General features: G+C 38.9%; 1 protein-coding gene across 2 annotated transcripts in view; it reads right to left on the reverse strand.

The window, feature by feature from the left end:
* Positions 1–5159: 5159 nt before the first annotated feature.
* gucy2f.L (guanylate cyclase 2F, retinal L homeolog) overlaps positions 5160–18666 on the reverse strand; it is a 42164-nt gene continuing 28657 nt past the window's right edge. Inside the window, exons 13-20 of one of the 2 annotated variants that reach the window (XM_041572736.1) lie at positions 15046–15209; positions 14187–14379; positions 13314–13488; positions 12764–12862; positions 11115–11209; positions 8483–8568; positions 8297–8385; positions 5625–5749 (exon numbers count right to left, since the gene is read on the reverse strand). In XM_041572736.1, the coding sequence (XP_041428670.1) occupies positions 8298–8385; positions 8483–8568; positions 11115–11209; positions 12764–12862; positions 13314–13488; positions 14187–14379; positions 15046–15209 (900 nt within the window). In that variant the 3' untranslated portion in view covers positions 5625–5749; position 8297. Of the gene's footprint in view, positions 5750–8296; positions 8386–8482; positions 8569–11114; positions 11210–12763; positions 12863–13313; positions 13489–14186; positions 14380–15045; positions 15210–18666 lie in introns of both variants that reach the window. The other variant, XM_041572735.1, reaches the window with a different exon arrangement.

Below are 18666 nucleotides of genomic sequence, written 5' to 3' on the forward strand. Positions count from 1 at the left end.
GCTTGTTGTTAGCTGTGAGACAGACTACATTCCTCCATAGCTGAAATTCCCTGTTGTGTTCTACATTCCTGGACATGAGATATCTCCTGGGACACTGTGACACGGGTAAACTTACTTTTACCAAAGAGTAATATAGATATTATTTGTATAAAATGCCATGTTTTAAAGCTGCTGTAAAGCTGTCCACAATGTTATAGTTAATATTCAACCTTTCTTCTCCTTTCAAAGAAACTATCTACAATGAACCATCAACCTTAAGGCTAATTACAAAAAGGATGGCCTGTATGCAAAAAAAAAAAATAAGTTTAACGTTTCCTATACAAAGAAATACCGGCAGATAAAATAGAGCAATTTTTGGTTACTAAAGCAATGACGGTGTTAAAATGACACAGCCTAAATCTAATGAAATACACATCTGACTGTTCAGAAGTAGTTTAAGCAAGCACAGGGCACCCTGACCGACACAGACTAACAATCTCCTAACAGAGATCACAATGCACTTTGTTATGCATCTCTTTCAAAGGAGCTGAAACTTTTTCTTGATGTGACTCACTAGCATTTGCATATCTACAGTAATAGTAATGAATGACTGATCTATACAGTATATAGGAACAGGTCATTCATATGACTTCTAATTAGACATATCAAAGGTCAGAAGTCTTAGGGAGATTCCTAATCGCCTCTTCTTCTGGCCGACAATCTCCCCGAACTGCCTCCGCGTGTCTTCCCATTCGCTATAATGAAAAGTCACCTGCGCTAAAGCACACGCGCCGCTTTGTTTTCCTCGTGAGGCAACTTCGAGCGAGTTCGGAGAACGAAGCGCCCAGAAGAAGAGTCTCAAAATCTCCCCGAATCTCCTCATTTCTCTGAGCTCTGTGCATTTTTCCCTTATGTTAAAAACATGTTTTGAATCTCAATTGTAACAAAGCAACATCTCTTCATTCTCAGTCGTAAAGAAGCGCTGTACAGGTATGGGATCTGTTATCCAGAATCACGGGGCCTTAGTTGGTCGAGTCCTCACCACTTAGGAGGTTATTAGCCTACTTGTTTTCTGAGCCCCCTGGTGGGCCCTTTCAACTAAATAGCACACCTCACTGTATAGAGCACATCTTGATTTTGCCCAGCCATGCCCAAATTACTGCCTGCTCCCTAGCAAGTTTTTTAAGATTCTAACAAATAAAATGTATCATATATAGCTATAGTAATCTGTGTCTTTATACGACTACAGAAAACCAACATAGTATAGATAAGTACACGTATAGATACACAAACATGCACACACACTTATACACACACATTTATATACATAAATGCAAACAAATTTGTGCACCGAATCAGTAGCTTTGTGTTGCCCTGAGAGTAAAATAGCGTAGATGTGGTTTTCACTTATATTCCCCATAAGGTACTGTGTAAATAGTGGTATTTACTGGCAACAAAATGGGTACCAGGTTTTACTAGGTTACGATTTACCAGTTGTGTACTCAGTGATGGCCATAAGAGCAGTGTTTGCTGAAACAAGTGTCACCTGGAAATTTCTGCTTGTCAACAGAGATGGCCGTCCATCAACTATGCAGTAAGGCACTTACAGAGACATTCATAATGTGCATCATCTTTTATGCCCCAGGCCTTATATGAAAACATTTCTTACCCTGGGAAAGTCTGCAAGCAGCACTTCCCTACATAGGGAGGAGAGAACAGGAGTTACAGTGGTATTATAGAGGTTCAGGCACAATCTAATGTTTCATATTCTGTCCATTTCCTATTTATCGTTTGGGGAGAGGCATTGGATGTCAGATACATAGTTCCACTGTGCTTGTATATGAACTGTGTGGGCCGACAAGGCAACATTCCTTCCTAGAATTCCAGCATAATTGCACCTTCCATAATCAAATTTTGTGCCAGATTCTGGAGCTGCAAAGATTTGTTCAAGTTATTAAATTGCATACAAATAGGTGCTCCTTGCATCTGCAAAGAAAAGAGTGCAAAGAACAAACGGATGCTCCTTGCATCTGCAAAGAAAAGAGTGGCATATGGTGGTAGGCATAGGAAGGCTTGACTGGGTTTCAAACTAGGCCCTAGCATTTCAAGTACATAGAAGCCCAAACCCCCCCCCCAACTGCCCACTAAATAGTGACTTTCTATGGCATCTTACAGCAGCCTCTCTGGCATTTGCCAGAATCCACAGATTACCAGTCCAGGCCTGGGCATGGGTATCATTCATATACAGTTAAGTTGTGCATGGGAAACAATGAGCAACTAATTCACTGGGTTAATGCCGCCCCCCACCCATTTGCACCCCACTTCTTACCTCTCCTGTGTCAGAAAAAATGGCATATTTTATAAACTGAATTTATTGCATCAGTGTAAAGTTTCAGCTTGTCAATAGCAGCAATGATCCAGGACTTCAAACTTATCACAGGGGGTCACCATCTCGGAAAGTGTGACCCCCTCACATGCTCAGTGGGCTCTGAGCAGCTACGCTTAGGGTTCGTCACAAATGAGGTTGGTCTGTAATATAAACTGATGCTACAGGGCTGATTATGCTAGTTGCACTGGTTTCTGTGCCGCCATGTAGTAATTGTTTGTATTAATGACTACTGTATATACTCGAGTATAAGCCGAGTTTTTCAGCACCCAAAATCTGCTGAAAAAGTCTACCTCGGCTTATACTCGAGTCAGCTTCCACAGAGGGGGCAGTGCCGCTTCCCCCTTTCCCAGCCAGATCTTCCCCTAGCTGCCCCGTCCCAGGGCCGCTTTAATAAGCGGGCAAAAGGGGCCCTGCTTGTGTCTGCTTGTACCTGCTTTGTGTCTGGGCTCCCTCTCTCGATCAGCTCGCACCCCCCCTCCACCCGGTAAAGTGGAAGTGGCCAGCAGTACAAATAGGCGGATAGAGGAAGCGCCGCCTCAGAAGGAGCCAAGTATCGCGTTGGTAATTCACGTCATCACAGCACGCACTGGTCCTGACTCCATGGGAGCAATGGGAGATTACCGTATATTTCTGGATTATCAGTGGGTGCCACTCGCAGTCTGCAGAGAGGGAGCCGACGCATCGCGGAACGTTTGCATATCACACCACGCACCGTGCTCGCTTGTTCCTGCAAATACCCGGCTTCTGCAGCTGTTCCACTTCTTCACACTTTCACCCCAGGCCCCAGCCAGATGAGCCAGGCACCCTCAAGCACACTTTCTCTAACCTCCTCCTCCTGCTCTATCTATCATCTTTCTCTCTCTCTCTCTGCCTATCAATCTCTACTTGCCTTTCTCTCTCTCTTTCTATCCATCTGGCTTAGTATGAAGGCAAGACCCCCTGTAAAAAATGCTGATTTCTAAAGCTGACTGGCACTTACAGTGCCCACTCATTTTGGGACCCACTGTCAGTTAAAAAAATGTTTTTTTGGTTTGCTACCCTGTGGTCCCTCTGGCCTGGCCCATTGTCACAACCAGCTACCTTAAGTTCTGGGGATATTTATACATGAAGTAATCTCTGTGCCATCCTGCTATGCCTTCTTTGGGTATTTATATTTGAAATAATTTCTGTGCCATCCTGCTATGCCTTCTGGGGGTATTTATATATTGGATATTCATACTGTATAGTATAGGTATGCAATGGAACAGGTTTATCTGTCATTTTTCACCCTAGGCTTATACTAGAGTCAATAAATTTTCCCAGTTTTCGTAGGTAAATTTAGGTACCTCGGCTTATACTCGGGTCGGCTTATACTCGAGTATATACGGTAATCAGCCTTATATTGTGACGTTTATATTCTATGTGTACTGTATATTGTGAGTGAGTCCCTAAGCTCAGTAAGTGACAGCAGCACAGAGCATGTGCAGTGAATCAGCAGAAAAGAAGATGGGGAGCAACTAGGGCATCTTCAGAGACACAGATCTTCCCTGATAAAGGACTGTGGTTGCCTTGCATTGGTACGCAAGCCCAAAACACAAACCTACTCCTTTAGTTAAGCTTCAGTTCTTGAGACTTTTTTGCCGCCCCTGGTGTTTTGCTGCCTGTGGTGAGTTTTTCAACTCGCCTCATTGATGCAGCGCCCCTATGAGTACCTACAGGTACAACGCTCAAAAGATCTCTGTACTTACCACCTGGTCAAGGCAGGTTTTAGGTACAGGGGTCCCTTGTTCCAGAGTGTGCAAATCATGCATCAAAGTAATCTTAACCAGCAAATAGGCACGTTGCTGTAGAACAAATAAGTAGAAGTAGGTGTAACCACATTAGGGGTCATTAACACCAGGCAAATGTGTACCTGGGCAGCAACCCATGGCATCCAATCAAATGTTTTCTTTCATTCTACCTGCAGCTGGTTGGAAACAAAACATTGATTAGTTGCTATGGGGTTCTACCCAGGTGTAAATCTTTTATGGAAAAAGATACTTAGGGGCCGATTTACTAACTTCGAGTGAAGGATTCGAAGTAAAAAAACTTCGAATTTGAAGGTTTTTTTGGGCTACTTCGACCATCGAATGGGCTACTTCGACCTTCGACTACGACTTCGAATCGAAGTACTGTCTCTTTAAAAAAAAACTTCAACCCCCTAGTTCACCATCTAAAAGCTACCAAAGTCAATATTAGCCTATGGGGAAGGTCCCCATAGGCTTGCCTAACTTTTTTTGATCGAAGGATATTCCTTCGATCGTTGGATTTAAATCCTTCGAATCTTTGATTCGAAAGGATTTAATCTTTCGATCGAAGGAATAATCGTTCGATCGTTCGATCGTACTATCTGCGTTAAATCCTTCGACTTCGATATTCGAAGTCGAAGGATTTCAATTCCCAGTCGAATATCGAGGGTTAATTAACCCTCGATATTCGACCCTTAGTGAATCAGACCCTTAATGTATGACATATTAATGTCTTTGTATTGACCCAAAGCAAGCTATGAACAAGTCTGGTTATTTCCCTATAAGAAGGGCAAACTAATTGGATAAAAATCATTTAAGATTCATGCTCCAGTGCTGCATTCAGATGCAATGGCACCCTCTTGGATTTTCATCATGGAGTTCAATGCTCTCTTCCTTTTTTTGTTTGTGTGTATTACAGGTATCACATTCTCTTTAATTATTTGAACATGTATCCGTTTTTTTCTTGTAAAATAATCTATCGAATCTGAAAAATAAAATAAAAAAACAATTCACAAAAGGCACCATTTGTTCCCTAAAATTTATTTATCTAGGAATAATTCATTGAGGTTTATTTGCATTCATCCTAACAAAATATATATTCATAAAAATAACCGCTCTGAGTATATGAAACAATGTTGCATTTGTATAAATCCATGATTTTTCCATAGACACCCTGGTTTGACACCTCTTACCATCCGGAGTGGCCTGCATTGCACCGCGCAGCAATATTTTGCAGGCTTTCCTCAACAAAAATATTCCAGACCAACGACAGGAAAGTCCACGTAGTACTAATTTAAATACTTGCATAGTTCACAGTTTTTGAGAATTCGAAAATACATGGTGTTTTTTTTTTTTTTTGCATAGCAATGATCCATCTGGGGGTGGTTTATCTGGTGTAATATGTAAATCTTGTTAGGGATGACCTCCAGAAAGATGTCCTTCTTAACTGCATCAGACTTGAGTTAATCCAGAAGATTAAGGTCACCATCTGCAGTTGCATTTTTATTCACTTTCTGTTTCAGGTGCCATTAGAGAAGTGATGTGCCGGACCTGTGATATTCGCTTCACTGCTGTCTTCAGAAGTTGCTTTAGATCTCGGAAGGCCACTTCGTCCCTATAAAAACCGAAATCATTAGGGGATATCAAGGCATTGCGTCATTAAAATTTACAAATCGTCTCTACTTGAAGTTGTTCAGTCTGTACCAAAAACCACATAGAATATTCAGGGAAATGAGTTCCCAGAGATGTTTTGTGCTTTGATAAATGTAACTGCATCCACGCAGAGTACAGAAAATAGAGGTCATTATTTTCAATGATGGATGGTGCTGGTTTCATAAGATGGGGGAGTGATTTGCCTGTAGCCTGACTCCTGCATCAGGTTAGACTCCCTGTTACTGTCAGCCAGACCAGGCTAGTAGAATACCTTACATATCATATCAGTTACTGGTGAAGGATTGGTAATTCCACTGTAATTTTAGTGCAGTGACTTTTATATGCCACAGAGACAAATGGGCACCTCTCTGCCTGTATAGTTCAGTAAAACAGGCAGTATTCTCTTTGGGTGGAAGGGCTCTAGTAGGGTCTCTAGCTGCACCAACCAGATTTCTCTTTTGTGGCCGTTAACTCTAATTTCAATACACACCAAAAACAACTCTTATTTCAATACACACCAAAAACTGGGCTTGCCAATATGCCTGTGTGTATTAAATTAATTAATTAGAGTTAATGGTCGTAAAAGAAAAATCTGGTTGACCCCAATTTTGGTCGCTCCAATTATCCAATACACCCAAAACATCATCAGACTGTAAATTCCATCATCCTCCATGCATTATTTTATATTCTGTACATCGTTTCAAATATGATCATGATTGTAACACTCATTACACGATTCCACAATGCAGTTGAAAGACTTGCACATTTTAGAAATTAAAATATTTCTGGCAAATAGGAATCATACACTTGCTGACTGATTATACGAGAAATGAAAAACTATACAACCCTCAATAAACGATTTCTTCAATTGATACTGAACACAGCAACCCTGAACGGTGAATAATAAATGTGTTTTCTGTAAGTTTACTTTTTTTGCTAATTGTTTTACCAAAATAACTATAGGCCAAACACTCTAGGGGGTAAATTTATAAAAGAGTGAAGTTCCGCCACTAGAGTGAAATTCCGCTGCTCACAATTAATTTCTATGGGATTTTGAAAGGCATATTTATCAATGGGTGAAAGTGAAAGTTCACCCTTTGATAAAAACACCTTTAAAAATCCCATAGAAATGAATGGAGAGTGGCGGAATTTCACTCTAGTGGCGGAACTTCACTATTAACTTCACTCTTTGATAAATATACCCCCTAGGTCTAAAACACATAAAGGTTGTATATTTATTATACCTTGTATTACCAGATTTACGTGTTAAAATGCTGAAAAAGCCATATTTGAGATTCTTTTGATAAAATGGGAAAGTACTAATAGGAAACTAGCCCCAAGCCACAAATGTTGTTCAGTGCAAAACTCCATATGCACATTATGCTGTATAACCTTCTGCCCCCTTGATCAGCATGAGCTTTTTATTGCCACCAAAACATGCCCTTTAATTCTTACAATTATATTTTTCTATTAATACTTTCCCTTTATGTCTGATACAGTTTAAACAGATTTTAGATTTAATAAGCATTCATTCCACCAAGAGTCTGTTTGCTGCAGGATGACCCTGCAACATTTGGAGCCATATTTATCAAGTCAAAGCTGCTTCTCCATGGCCTGTCAATTTTTTTTGTCTATATTCATGTTTGGAATTCATTATATTCTTTTCAACAGAAAGTTCTAAACTTCAAAAATGGTTTTAGCTTTGCACTGCTAAATATGGTCTTTTTTGTGTGGTCTTGTTCCAGAACTCTTTCAGGTATAATTCTGAGCATTGCACTTTGCACAGAATGGGACTGGTTTTCTAACATAGGCGCTCCATTGCAATCAGCTTTGAGGAGTCTAGTACACATTAGAAAATAAAAGCAAAGCCCTGATAACTTGCTATTGGCCAGAGCACTTATGCAATTTTGAACCTATGTTCCTAAATCAGCCCCAAAACACAGATGCTATAAACATAAAACTCCTCACATTCCTAGGCTTTTGAAGACCACTGTCATACATTTAAGTCTCAAAATGATATCAAATGTAACACCCCCAAAACTACTTTTTATTGATTCGGAATTTAAGCCAAACTTTCTAGGGCTGAATAAGTAGCAGATACTGGTATTATGTGGGATGGGCAGTTTTTTTCATGTCCATTAGAGGAGATAGAAATGAGTATGATGAATGAAAAGGAGGAAGTGTTCTTGTTGTTTGTAACTCTTTTTATTGTGCACCATAAATCTGAATTCTGTTCTTTCTCAGCTTGGGACTGAGAACATGTTATTCAGATCTGAGACTTATCCAGTGAGATTTGCCATTGACTGATACTTACCTGTCCCACTAATTCTAAAACAGTCGGTCAGTGCATTTTGGCCATCAAACAGATGAGTAGCTATAGAGTGACAGGACAAGCTTAAACTGTAACTAAATCAGAACGTTCTGATTATGGCCAAACAATTAGGGGATGTGGTTTGAGCATGCAACAGATAAAGCATGTAATGTTATACATTTGCATGCATAACATTACCTCAGTTATTCTTCCTTGCAAGCTGCTTTTCTGCTTTTCTTCTTTTGAAAGCTGTTATCTCATCCTGCAGCAAACCATGACCCATCTGCCTGTGAACGATATCAAAATAGTGACGTAAAAACAAAAAAAACCAGGTTAGTAGCAAGACGATATCCCGCGCCTTGGCCACAAGGTCTCTCCGCTTACCCTGACTTGATCACTGGTGGGACAGGTAACGGTTTTGTAAAACCTTCTTTTCCAACCAGCCAGAATGTCTCTTCAATACCTTTACCCTTATCCAAAAGAGACAAAGGACATAATTACCATGAGCCTATGGAAGACTTTGGAATGCCACCAAGGATGGACCAAAGACGTCTTCATTTTATAAATAAGGAAACAAACTACAGGGTAGAAGCATTTAGAGAATGATTTGTATCTTGCTGCTATTTTCCTACCAGACCCTGCAAGACTGATATATTTTCACTTTATTTTGTTCTATTAGTAATGTAACATCAGCATTGTAGTAGACCAGAGCCTCAGTCATTTCTAGTATTATACAGACCACCAAATGGCTCTAAACAATGCACAATAGGCTCTGCTATAGAATATTTTGTAATATTGCAGAACAATAATATAACATATTATGCATCTAGGAAGCCAAGAAAAGTTAACTGCTCTTACTAACTGTTGTAAAAATACTTGTCAGATTAATTACTCATAGGTTAACTCATTTTCTCTTGCATCCCAGTTAAAGATGCTCAGGCAAATGCAGCAACATTGCATGTTGTTACAATGCAGCATGGCCACCTCTCCACTTCGTACCAGTCTGTACCTGATCAACTGTCCATTAAAGGAGAACTAAACTCCCCCTCATAAGAAAAGCCCCATATACTACCCTAGATAGTACCCCCCTCCCTGCATAGTCATTACACCTGAAAGTGTCCCTGAATATCATGCTCACTTATTTATGCAGAGTAGCACAGACAATCTCATGGGTGTCATCTTTTGCATCTTCGTCTTCTTCTGTAAGGGACTGCCGACACTGAGTGATTTGGCGCATGCAAAGTTGGAGCAGACGCAGTCCGGTATTTATGCCAACTGTGCATGCACCAAAATCTTCTGTAAATTGCCAAAGGGAAGGAAGAGGATCTGAAGAAGACTGAAGATGCTGAAGATTTATTGATGCTGTCAAAATCACTCACATGGGTGAGAGTACAGAACTCTCTGGTTGCTATGTGAGAACTGAAGACAAAGGAAATCCTAGGACTAACCCAGTTTTATACAGATAGGCATCGGCCTAGAGAAGTCTGTTACATTTTATATATTTATATTTTTGTAAAATTATTTTTAGGTCTGCCAGAATTATTCTTGTAAAGAGTGCCCAAAGTTACATACAGCCATCAATGCCACTTTGGATGGAGTTATTGCATTGCATCATATGCTGAGCAAATTAATGAGAATTCATGCTGTTATTGTTTTACAGAACCTCCACTATGGAAAGTAAACATCCCTTTCAAAAGAAAAAACAACAGCTCACAAGTATGGCTAGCTTTTTAAGCATTACTGTCCTTTCAACCAATCAATCCTTGCATTTGCTGAACTCTTTAGGAATATATAGAAAATCACTTTTTCTATTCTGATCAACAAGATGAATGTAATCAGCAGAATAAGTCCTGACAGCCTCATTATAAAGTATGCTACCTTAATAGAGAACAAGCTGTTTCTGTGTACAGAAAAATGAAGTGCTTCACATCAGATCATAATGGCTGGGGAATTACTTAGGAAGTGGCTCATTGTCAGTGATCCAAGCTGAGAGACTTGATAGGGGAAAAATAAGACATGTAACATATCCAATTTAATTGACAAATTAAAAATCAGCATTCTTTCAACTATAACAGAATGAGCATTAGTGTTGTGTTTATAAATAACAACACTTTCTTTATTCAATAGTTCTTTTTTGTACAAGTTTGTGGGTATACAAACCTTATCTAAAACATCTATTAAAAAACTCAAAAATCCAATTTATGTTAAAGGGATTTTACTCAACTATTTTAGGATTGCATCACTCCACTTTTGCCTCGATATTTAGAACACTGATGATCATTAAAATGGCTCCCCAAAAGGAAAATAAGTCAATGGCTGGTCTTGTTGAGAACCCACCTCATTCAATATTTAAGTGTTTTAAAATGAACAAAGAACAACACTTCAGTGTAATCTGTTCAGTGAGGGAGTTAGTGAAGGGTCTCAATACTTTTGCATGGTGCTGTATAAAGCAGGCACAGGTTTCTCGCTATAAGGGGAAAAACACTTTGAGCAATAGTCAGCAGAGAAACTTCTTTATTTGTTTTAACTTTGGAAACAAGTTTTAAACAAATTATCCAAATGAACAATCTCTGCCTATTATTATATACCCAAAAGATACTGTATGTTGCCTAATTTTGTTTCAGTTTTATCCATGTTAATTGAAAGCCAATAAGCTATTGGAATTAATCCAAAGTGGCTGAACAACAGTTATGGCAAGAATGAACTGCATTTCATTTGCAGAGTAATTTCATCCTTGTTATGGCATACCCATGGAAAGCACATGTTCTAATAAATTGTGAAGCCAACCCATGGTCTGATAAACATTTAACTACACACTGATCAAGAGCCAAAGTTTCATTGTCCTTGTACAAATGCAAAGTAGTGATGTAAAGGAGTCCTCATATAAAACTGATCAATGTAGCGTTCCTGCCTACTTCCTTAAACATATTGAATGTAAGGAAAATCAATATTACTCATAATTATTTTAAAATGGACTACCACAGGAAATGGGTGAAGGCATTTATAAGGTACTTACCTTCAGCTCAGTCCTTCCTCGCAATTCCAAGAGGTATCCTTCATTTAAAGACTTAAGTGTTTTAACAGTACTTTGATTGACATGGATTCGATAGGCTGGAAGGGAAAAACAGACTTTATCTAACAGCTGAAGTCCCACCTTTTGTGTACTGTACCATCTTACATCTTTGTATCTTATAGTTCAGTATTAGTTCCCCCGATATTGATCCAGATTCAGTTCCTAGAGAAAAAGTTATCTGATGGTTTATCATCATGGACGAGATTAAATTCGAGGAGAAAAAACTTTTCTCCAAATTTAGTTCCAGTTTTGTCCCATAGACTTCAATAGAGTTTTCACGTGATAAACAGTGAGATACGTTTTTCTGAATTGAATTGCATCTCAAATTGAATATCGTCCATGACTTTTCATGTGATAAACCTTTTTCTTACTGAATTGATTCTGGCCCATTTAGTGATTAGATCAGCCACGCTTCCTCCATTATAGTAAACCACTGATATCTACAGCTACATAAACTTAAGCCAAGTTCTGCTAGTTTGTGATTAATCATACTGGGGCAAAGACTTTCCAGTTAGTTTGTAACCACTAGCCATAATCTGTTTGCCTATTTCACTGGTTTGCAGTACTATTTCATGAACTTAAGGCGACCATACATGGGCAGATTTAGGCTGCCAATTTGGGACTGTTAGATCGAGATGGCAGCTTCTCTGCCCAAGTATTGAGTCCTCAGATGGGCCCACCTGACCAATAACTAGTCAAAAATCAGCAAGATGTTGATTACTCAGGTTTGATTTTCCCATTGGAACTTGACCACTTCGGCTAGTTGATGAGGTCCCTGTTCCAATGGCTCCATTACCGTCATTGTTATCTGATCATTCTGGCTCTAGGGCCAATGATAGGATTAAGCCTGATTTCACCCACCTTAGGTGGGCATACCAGAGTAAAGATACAATTGTTTGGGGGCAGCTTAACATATGAATTCTTTAAAATACATGGTGATTAAAATAGGTCAGTTCATGAAACCAAGGTTCACATGTAGTGCCAATCATCTATTTGGGTGATACATTTGTTGTCACTCTAGTGCTGAATTGGGTCATTAACTAATTATCACTGTCATGGTCCTCCTCCATCTAATCATCTTAATGGGCTGATAAATATGTAGGCCATCTGATTATACATTACATGACCCATTGGACTGAATATACAGTATATTCTTGAGATGGCTTCTGAATGTTATTTTGTCTTAATCCACCCTAATTAAAATAAATATTAATGATTCATATTGTTAGGTTGAAAATTCCACTATAAATCCAGTTTTTGTTTTTGAGTTGCAACTGAAAACTTCTGTGCTATGAACCATTCTACTTCTGTAAATGTAAGAAGTGCATTTAAATACTAATGGAAAGGAACACTAAAGAAACAGTGACTTAGTATATAATGGTTATATTATGGTAGATGTTCAGTATGTACCTAATGCTAAAATAATTTACACAATAATAAAACAAAAATTGCCATTTATCTTTTGGGTTGTTCTTTTCTTGACAATCCAATGGCCGTAATGTTCTATATACTGTAGTTTCAGTTTTTATTATGTGCAAGAAATAACCATTAAATGTTGTTAAGAAACAATGAGGATTCTTTTCTCTACTCACGTAACCCAGTGGATTCCATACGAGATGCAGTATTTACTGTATCCCCGAACAGGCAGTACCTTGGCATGGTCAGACCCACTACTCCTGCAACAACAGGACCTAGAGGGAGAATATTATGAAGGAATTGTTATGCATGTGTACAAAGATTTCTGTTCTGTATTTCCTCAAGAGGCCCCTGACTTTATATAAGGACCATAAATTAACTACATCGCTGGGGCTCATTTATCAACACTGGGCAAATTTGCCCATGGGCAGTTACCTATAGCAACCATTCAGTAATTAGTTTTTGAAACCAGCTGCAAGTAGAACAATGAATGCAGCAATCTGATTGGTTGCCATGGGTTACTGCCCATGGACAAATTTGCCCAGTGTTGATAAATTACCCCCATTGAGTTTATACTTAAATATAATTGAAGAATTTAGTATATGTGGATTTATTTTTTACAAGCATTCTCTTATTTACAAGATGGTGGCCAAAGTGGTTGTAAAAATACTAATTTAGATACAGTTACAGCAGACCACTTATATCCCTTCAAGGACAGCCCATTACCTGAATGGAGACCAATTCGTATCCTTACAGGGACATCAGGCATGTGTCGCATTTTGAAAGACCCCACTGAACTGAGAATATCAAGAGACATGTTTGCAATCTCTGCTGCATGTCTATTTCCATTTTTCTTTGGTAGGCCTGAAGCAACCATGTAGGCATCTCCTATAGTTTCTACCTGCACAACGAGATTAGGGAAAGTGCATGTGCTTATTTGGAATTTTAGCATTAAACATGGAGAACTGTAGGAACATCTTTTTTAAAATTAACAGATCCTGGTAAAGACTAATGTTGCAACATTAATAACGCTGTCCGGTGAGGTTTTGTTAGAAAGTGAATATAGAACTGTGTTTATTTACATTATTTCTCTTAAACTTGTTAAGAGTGCCTGCATTGCTTGTGGTGAGAAGTTGAAGACCATTTTCATTTGAAATATTTACAATATGATATGTAATGAAGATTATGACCTTAATGATACTTTTTGTCTTTTTTTGTTTGACTTTTTGTAATTTAGACTATATAGCTATATATGCTATAGTCTATTATGTCAACAGACTATATAGCAGGGGTCCCCAATCCTTTTTACCTGTGAGCCACATTCAAATGTAAAAAAGAGTTGGGGAGCAACACAAGCATGAAAAACGTCCTGGAGGGTGCCAAGTAAGGGTTCTGAATGGCAGTACACCTGGTTTTATGCAACCAAAACTTGCCTTCAAGACAGAAATTCAAAAATAAGCACCTGCTTTGAGGCCACTGGGAGCAATATACAAGGTGTTGGAGAGCAACGTGTTACTTGTGAGCCACTGGTTGGAGATCACTGGACTATAGAATCACACTCTTATCATATAACAAACACTATGGCACCAAGTAACTTACCTTATATACGTCATGATTTCCTATAACAGCATCAAACAGTGTATACAAGTCATTGAGAAGGTCCACCACCTCAATTGGTTCACTCATGGCTGATATGGAGGTAAAGCCCACTATGTCGCTGAAGTACAATGTAACTTCATCAAAGTCCTCTGGTTCCACTGTGCAACCCATCTTTAGAGCTTCAGCTACTGATCTGAAAATCAGGTAGAGTAAGGAGAGTACAGAAGCCAAGTCTGTAAAGAGACTATGCAGTGACATGACATATAGACAAGTTGAATGCATCTAAATGTGCCTTGTGTTATTTTATCCTGTTGTCTGAAGTATTAGGCATCTTTCAGAAATGACAGACCTCAAACCCTTTTACATTTTACCCTATGATACTGTTGCAGTCACATGGCTTAGCAGGTCATATCACCTTCCCTGTCTCTCAACTGCACAGTAAAAACAAATTGGAAATTGCATGCACTTACTGACTGCTTCCCAATGTTCTCTTAATATTTTCCTTTCCCTTTAACTTGATATTCATCAAGCAGTCTCATTGGTTATGGAAATCATGTCTGCTATCTCCTGATATTTCACTCCTGCCCACTACCCCTCCACCAAAGTCCTTAACTGATTAGTTTAAATTGAACAAAGCCATACTAGAGTAGAGCTAATAAAGCATAATAGACTAGGAATAGTAATCTGGTTTCTGTGTTCCAATCAATACACTATATTCAAGGAATTTTTATCCCATTGACATTTTCCTTCCAGATAAGAAGATTTTGGTTATAAAAGAAAGACATAATAACAGGAGCAACAGTTAACCTGATAATTACAAGGACATTGAACAAAAAGTATGGGCAAAGTATTTACTTACGGTGGTAACATTTGTGTTAAGAGTTTCTCAGTCTTCTGTTTTTCTATCTCAAGTTCCTCTGTTCTTTCTCTGATTAAATCTTCCAAGTTGCTTGAATACTGTTCCAACATGCGCAGCATGGAATCAATGATGTTTGTCTTCCTTCCTTTATTAATGTTCTTAAACTGTGAAGGTGGATATTCATATGCTCTTCAGAAGGATATCAGAATGGAGAGATGTGGAGCATCCACAAGTCTTAAACATGTCTACATTGCCGGTACTCAGAACATATCTCATGCACAACACTGTCTAAAAATATGACAACTCTTTCTGCCAGTGGAGAAACACCAGCGACCCTCGATACTGTAGCTGCCTCCTGCTATCAATAGCATCTATCTATCACTGTGCACATAGCACAAATTTATTTAGTGCAGAGAAGTGCAATTGCGCTCTCTGTGTTAAAACAGCCTCATTTACGGTTTTAAAACCAGAAATGTAGCTGGAAACGTGGTAACCAGTGAAGCACTGCCACCTTGAGTTTCAGCTCGCCTCTTTGGCACAGTGCCCCTGCACGTACATTGCTGGTAAATTTGTAATACCTGCCCAGCCTTGGCTGTATTGTACCGGCTTGGCTGGTGAAACAACGGCCGGGTGGTAACCCTGGCCATACATAGCCCATCCCACATGGTATTCCACCAATTGGTCCATGGGATGTGGTTCCTTTTCATTTTCTTTCCCCCGACCAATGGAAATCTTCCACCAGGGATTGAGAGTTGAGTTTGAAAGGCCCTGACAGGTCGTACATGGTCAAAATAATAAGATGGCTGATCAGATCTGAGCATGTATATTATAGGGTGTGTATAAGGTAGTAACACCTGTACTGCCATCATAGTAATATTCTTTACAGACCTTTCTTTTTCCAGACCAACATAACTGTATACATATAAGAACTTTCCTTGATAAGTAGTGAGGTGCTGGTAGCAGCACAATACAGTTCAACACAAGAGATGAACAAAACAATGTATATTTGAAAGCTAATGAGAGTGTCTATTTGCCTTAATAGTTCTGGAAGTCTAGACACACTGGGGCATATTTACCAAAGAGTGGAACTAGAGCTCAACCCAGTCCATCAAAAAAGTCCATCAAAAGTCTGATGATCTCTATTAATTTCTGTAAGATTTTTAGAAGTGTATTTATACACTTTAGTAATACAATTTTAAAAAGTAGGAATTTGCACAATATACAGATGCCAAGATTGCCTTTTACTTTAGCTAGATCTCTTGGCACCTGTATGTTTGCTGTTGGAAGCAGAGAGAGCACATCCTTTTCATTAATGTTATATGTGGGAATAATCTGCTAATGATTCTTGTGTATTCTGGAATGGCTACATTGGCTCCTTATATTTAATAGTATTCTTTTTTACATTTTTAGGACACAGATTCCCATGCAATTCAAATTCAGCATTGATAGATTGCTTTAATTGAGTGCTGTGGGGTTCTGGGAAGATGCTGTGCATTCTGTTTTCAATATTAATGGGATCTTTCTTCCTTCAAGTCAAGTGAGTCATCATATCGATGTCATGAATAATTGTTAACAGATAAGCATTCTCCAGCCACATTCCTAATGCCAAGGTTGTTCCACATCTGGAACCACGGAATCAAAACCATTAAAATCTGTTCATCTTTATACAGTTTAGTATGCAACAGTTGCCTTCATTCAGACACACATGTTAGAGGGTGGAAAGTGGGACAGCTACATGCCTCCCATCCCTCATGAATGCAGCACTGTCAAATGGAGTCAGCCCTGTATTCATGGGGCTTCTGTAGGTTCTTGTTCTCCAAAAGGAGTATGGAGACCTGCAGCAGTGCGCCTTTATAACTTTAGCAAACTATGTAATAAGGCCTTAAATTTGGAGAGTCACTGTCACTATTTTTTGTGTAAAGGTGGCCATACACGGGCAGATAAAGCTGCCGATATTGGCAATTTATCTGCCCGTGTATAGGGGCTTCCGACGGGTCTTCCCAATCGATATCTGGCCACGATATTGATTGGGAAGATTTAATTTTTCCGCCAACCGACCCGTCAGAGCCCATTGATCTGCGTTGTAATGCTATTGTTTGACCCTAAAGCCGAATGTTCGGAATGTTCGGATTACCCCGATATAGCCCTGGGCAAATTGGTAAAAGATCCACTAGTTTGGCGATGTCGCCAGACGAGCGGGATCTCTTCAAGTATGATCAGCTTAAGACTCCTGTTTAATGCTTTAGCATAGCAAGAGAAAGACACAATGCAGCTAAAGTCTTACAATCCTAATTATATAGAATCAGGCAGCATTCACTACCAAACCTCATATCACATCCCTGCACTGGCACTGTCTGATTGGGCATGGTGGAGAGGGCAGATTAAGGTAAAAACATATTATCTTAGAGGATCATGTAACAGGTCTGTACAATAAGTTATATGCCCCTTCCTTTTCCTAAATCAAATTGATCAGGTTGATGGCCTCTTGACCTCTTAAACTTGCCCCATTGTTCCTATGATTCATCTGAATCTGACATAGGATTGGGATTGGAGGGAATCTAGAGCTAATTGACAGTACTGTGCTTTAAAGTCTGTGGCATTGCTTTACATAAAACTAGTCATTTTGTGTTCAAACCGTGACATGAAATTTGTGATTTTTCTTAGCTATATGTATTGTATTATTCCAAACCCACCCTCTAATCACCCTTCCTTCCTTAGACAATGGTCTCTGATCCCTGCATTGTGTTTGCTTTTGTCTATCCAGCTAACTGCTGCTGTGTTTGCCTCTGCTCTTTATGGGGTATATTTATCAAAGAGTGAAGTTAATAGTGAAGTTCCGCTAATAGAGTGAAATTCCGCTACTCTCCATTCATTTCTATGAGATTTTTATAGGCGTATTTATCAAAGGGTGAACTTTCACTTCACCCATTGATAAATACGCCTTTCTAAATCCCATAGAAATGAATGGAGAGTGGCGGAATTTCACTCTAGTGGCGGAACTTCACTCTTTGATAAATTTACCCCTATGTGAGCTGTGCAGCCCCAAACAATTTCCTACTACTGTTATGGGACCTGTTATCCAGAATGCTTAGGACCTGGTGTCTACTAGAAATCATTTAAACATTAAATAAACCTAATAGGATTGTTTTGCCTTCAATAAGGATTCATTATATCTCAGTTGAGATCAAGTACAAGGTACTGTTTTATTATTATAGAGAAAAAGGAAATTTTTAAAATGTTATAATGGTGTCAATGAGAGCTTGCCTTTCCATGATTCAGAGCTTTCTCGATGGATATCAAGATAATGGATCCTGTACTTGTAGTTATTTGGTGTTAATCTTGCATGTAAAAGAAAGATCTTTCCCTCAGATTACCAGAAAGGAACTCCACAACACTTTATTCACTTTTATAGGATTTGTAGGCATTCATATACATATATACACGGTATACAGAAACACAAAAAAATGTTAATTAAAACCCATTGGGTGCACGTAGGTGTGGTTCTATCACATATGAAACACATTGCCCACTTTATTATTTAGCCTTAAGAGAAAAACAAAACCTCATTTTGCACAACTTGAAGGGAACATTTATTAAAAAGAGACACTTTTAGTTACAAAG

Source organism: Xenopus laevis, chromosome 8L (assembly GCF_017654675.1).
Source record: "Xenopus laevis strain J_2021 chromosome 8L, Xenopus_laevis_v10.1, whole genome shotgun sequence".
NCBI classification, from domain to species: Eukaryota; Metazoa; Chordata; class Amphibia; order Anura; family Pipidae; genus Xenopus; species Xenopus laevis.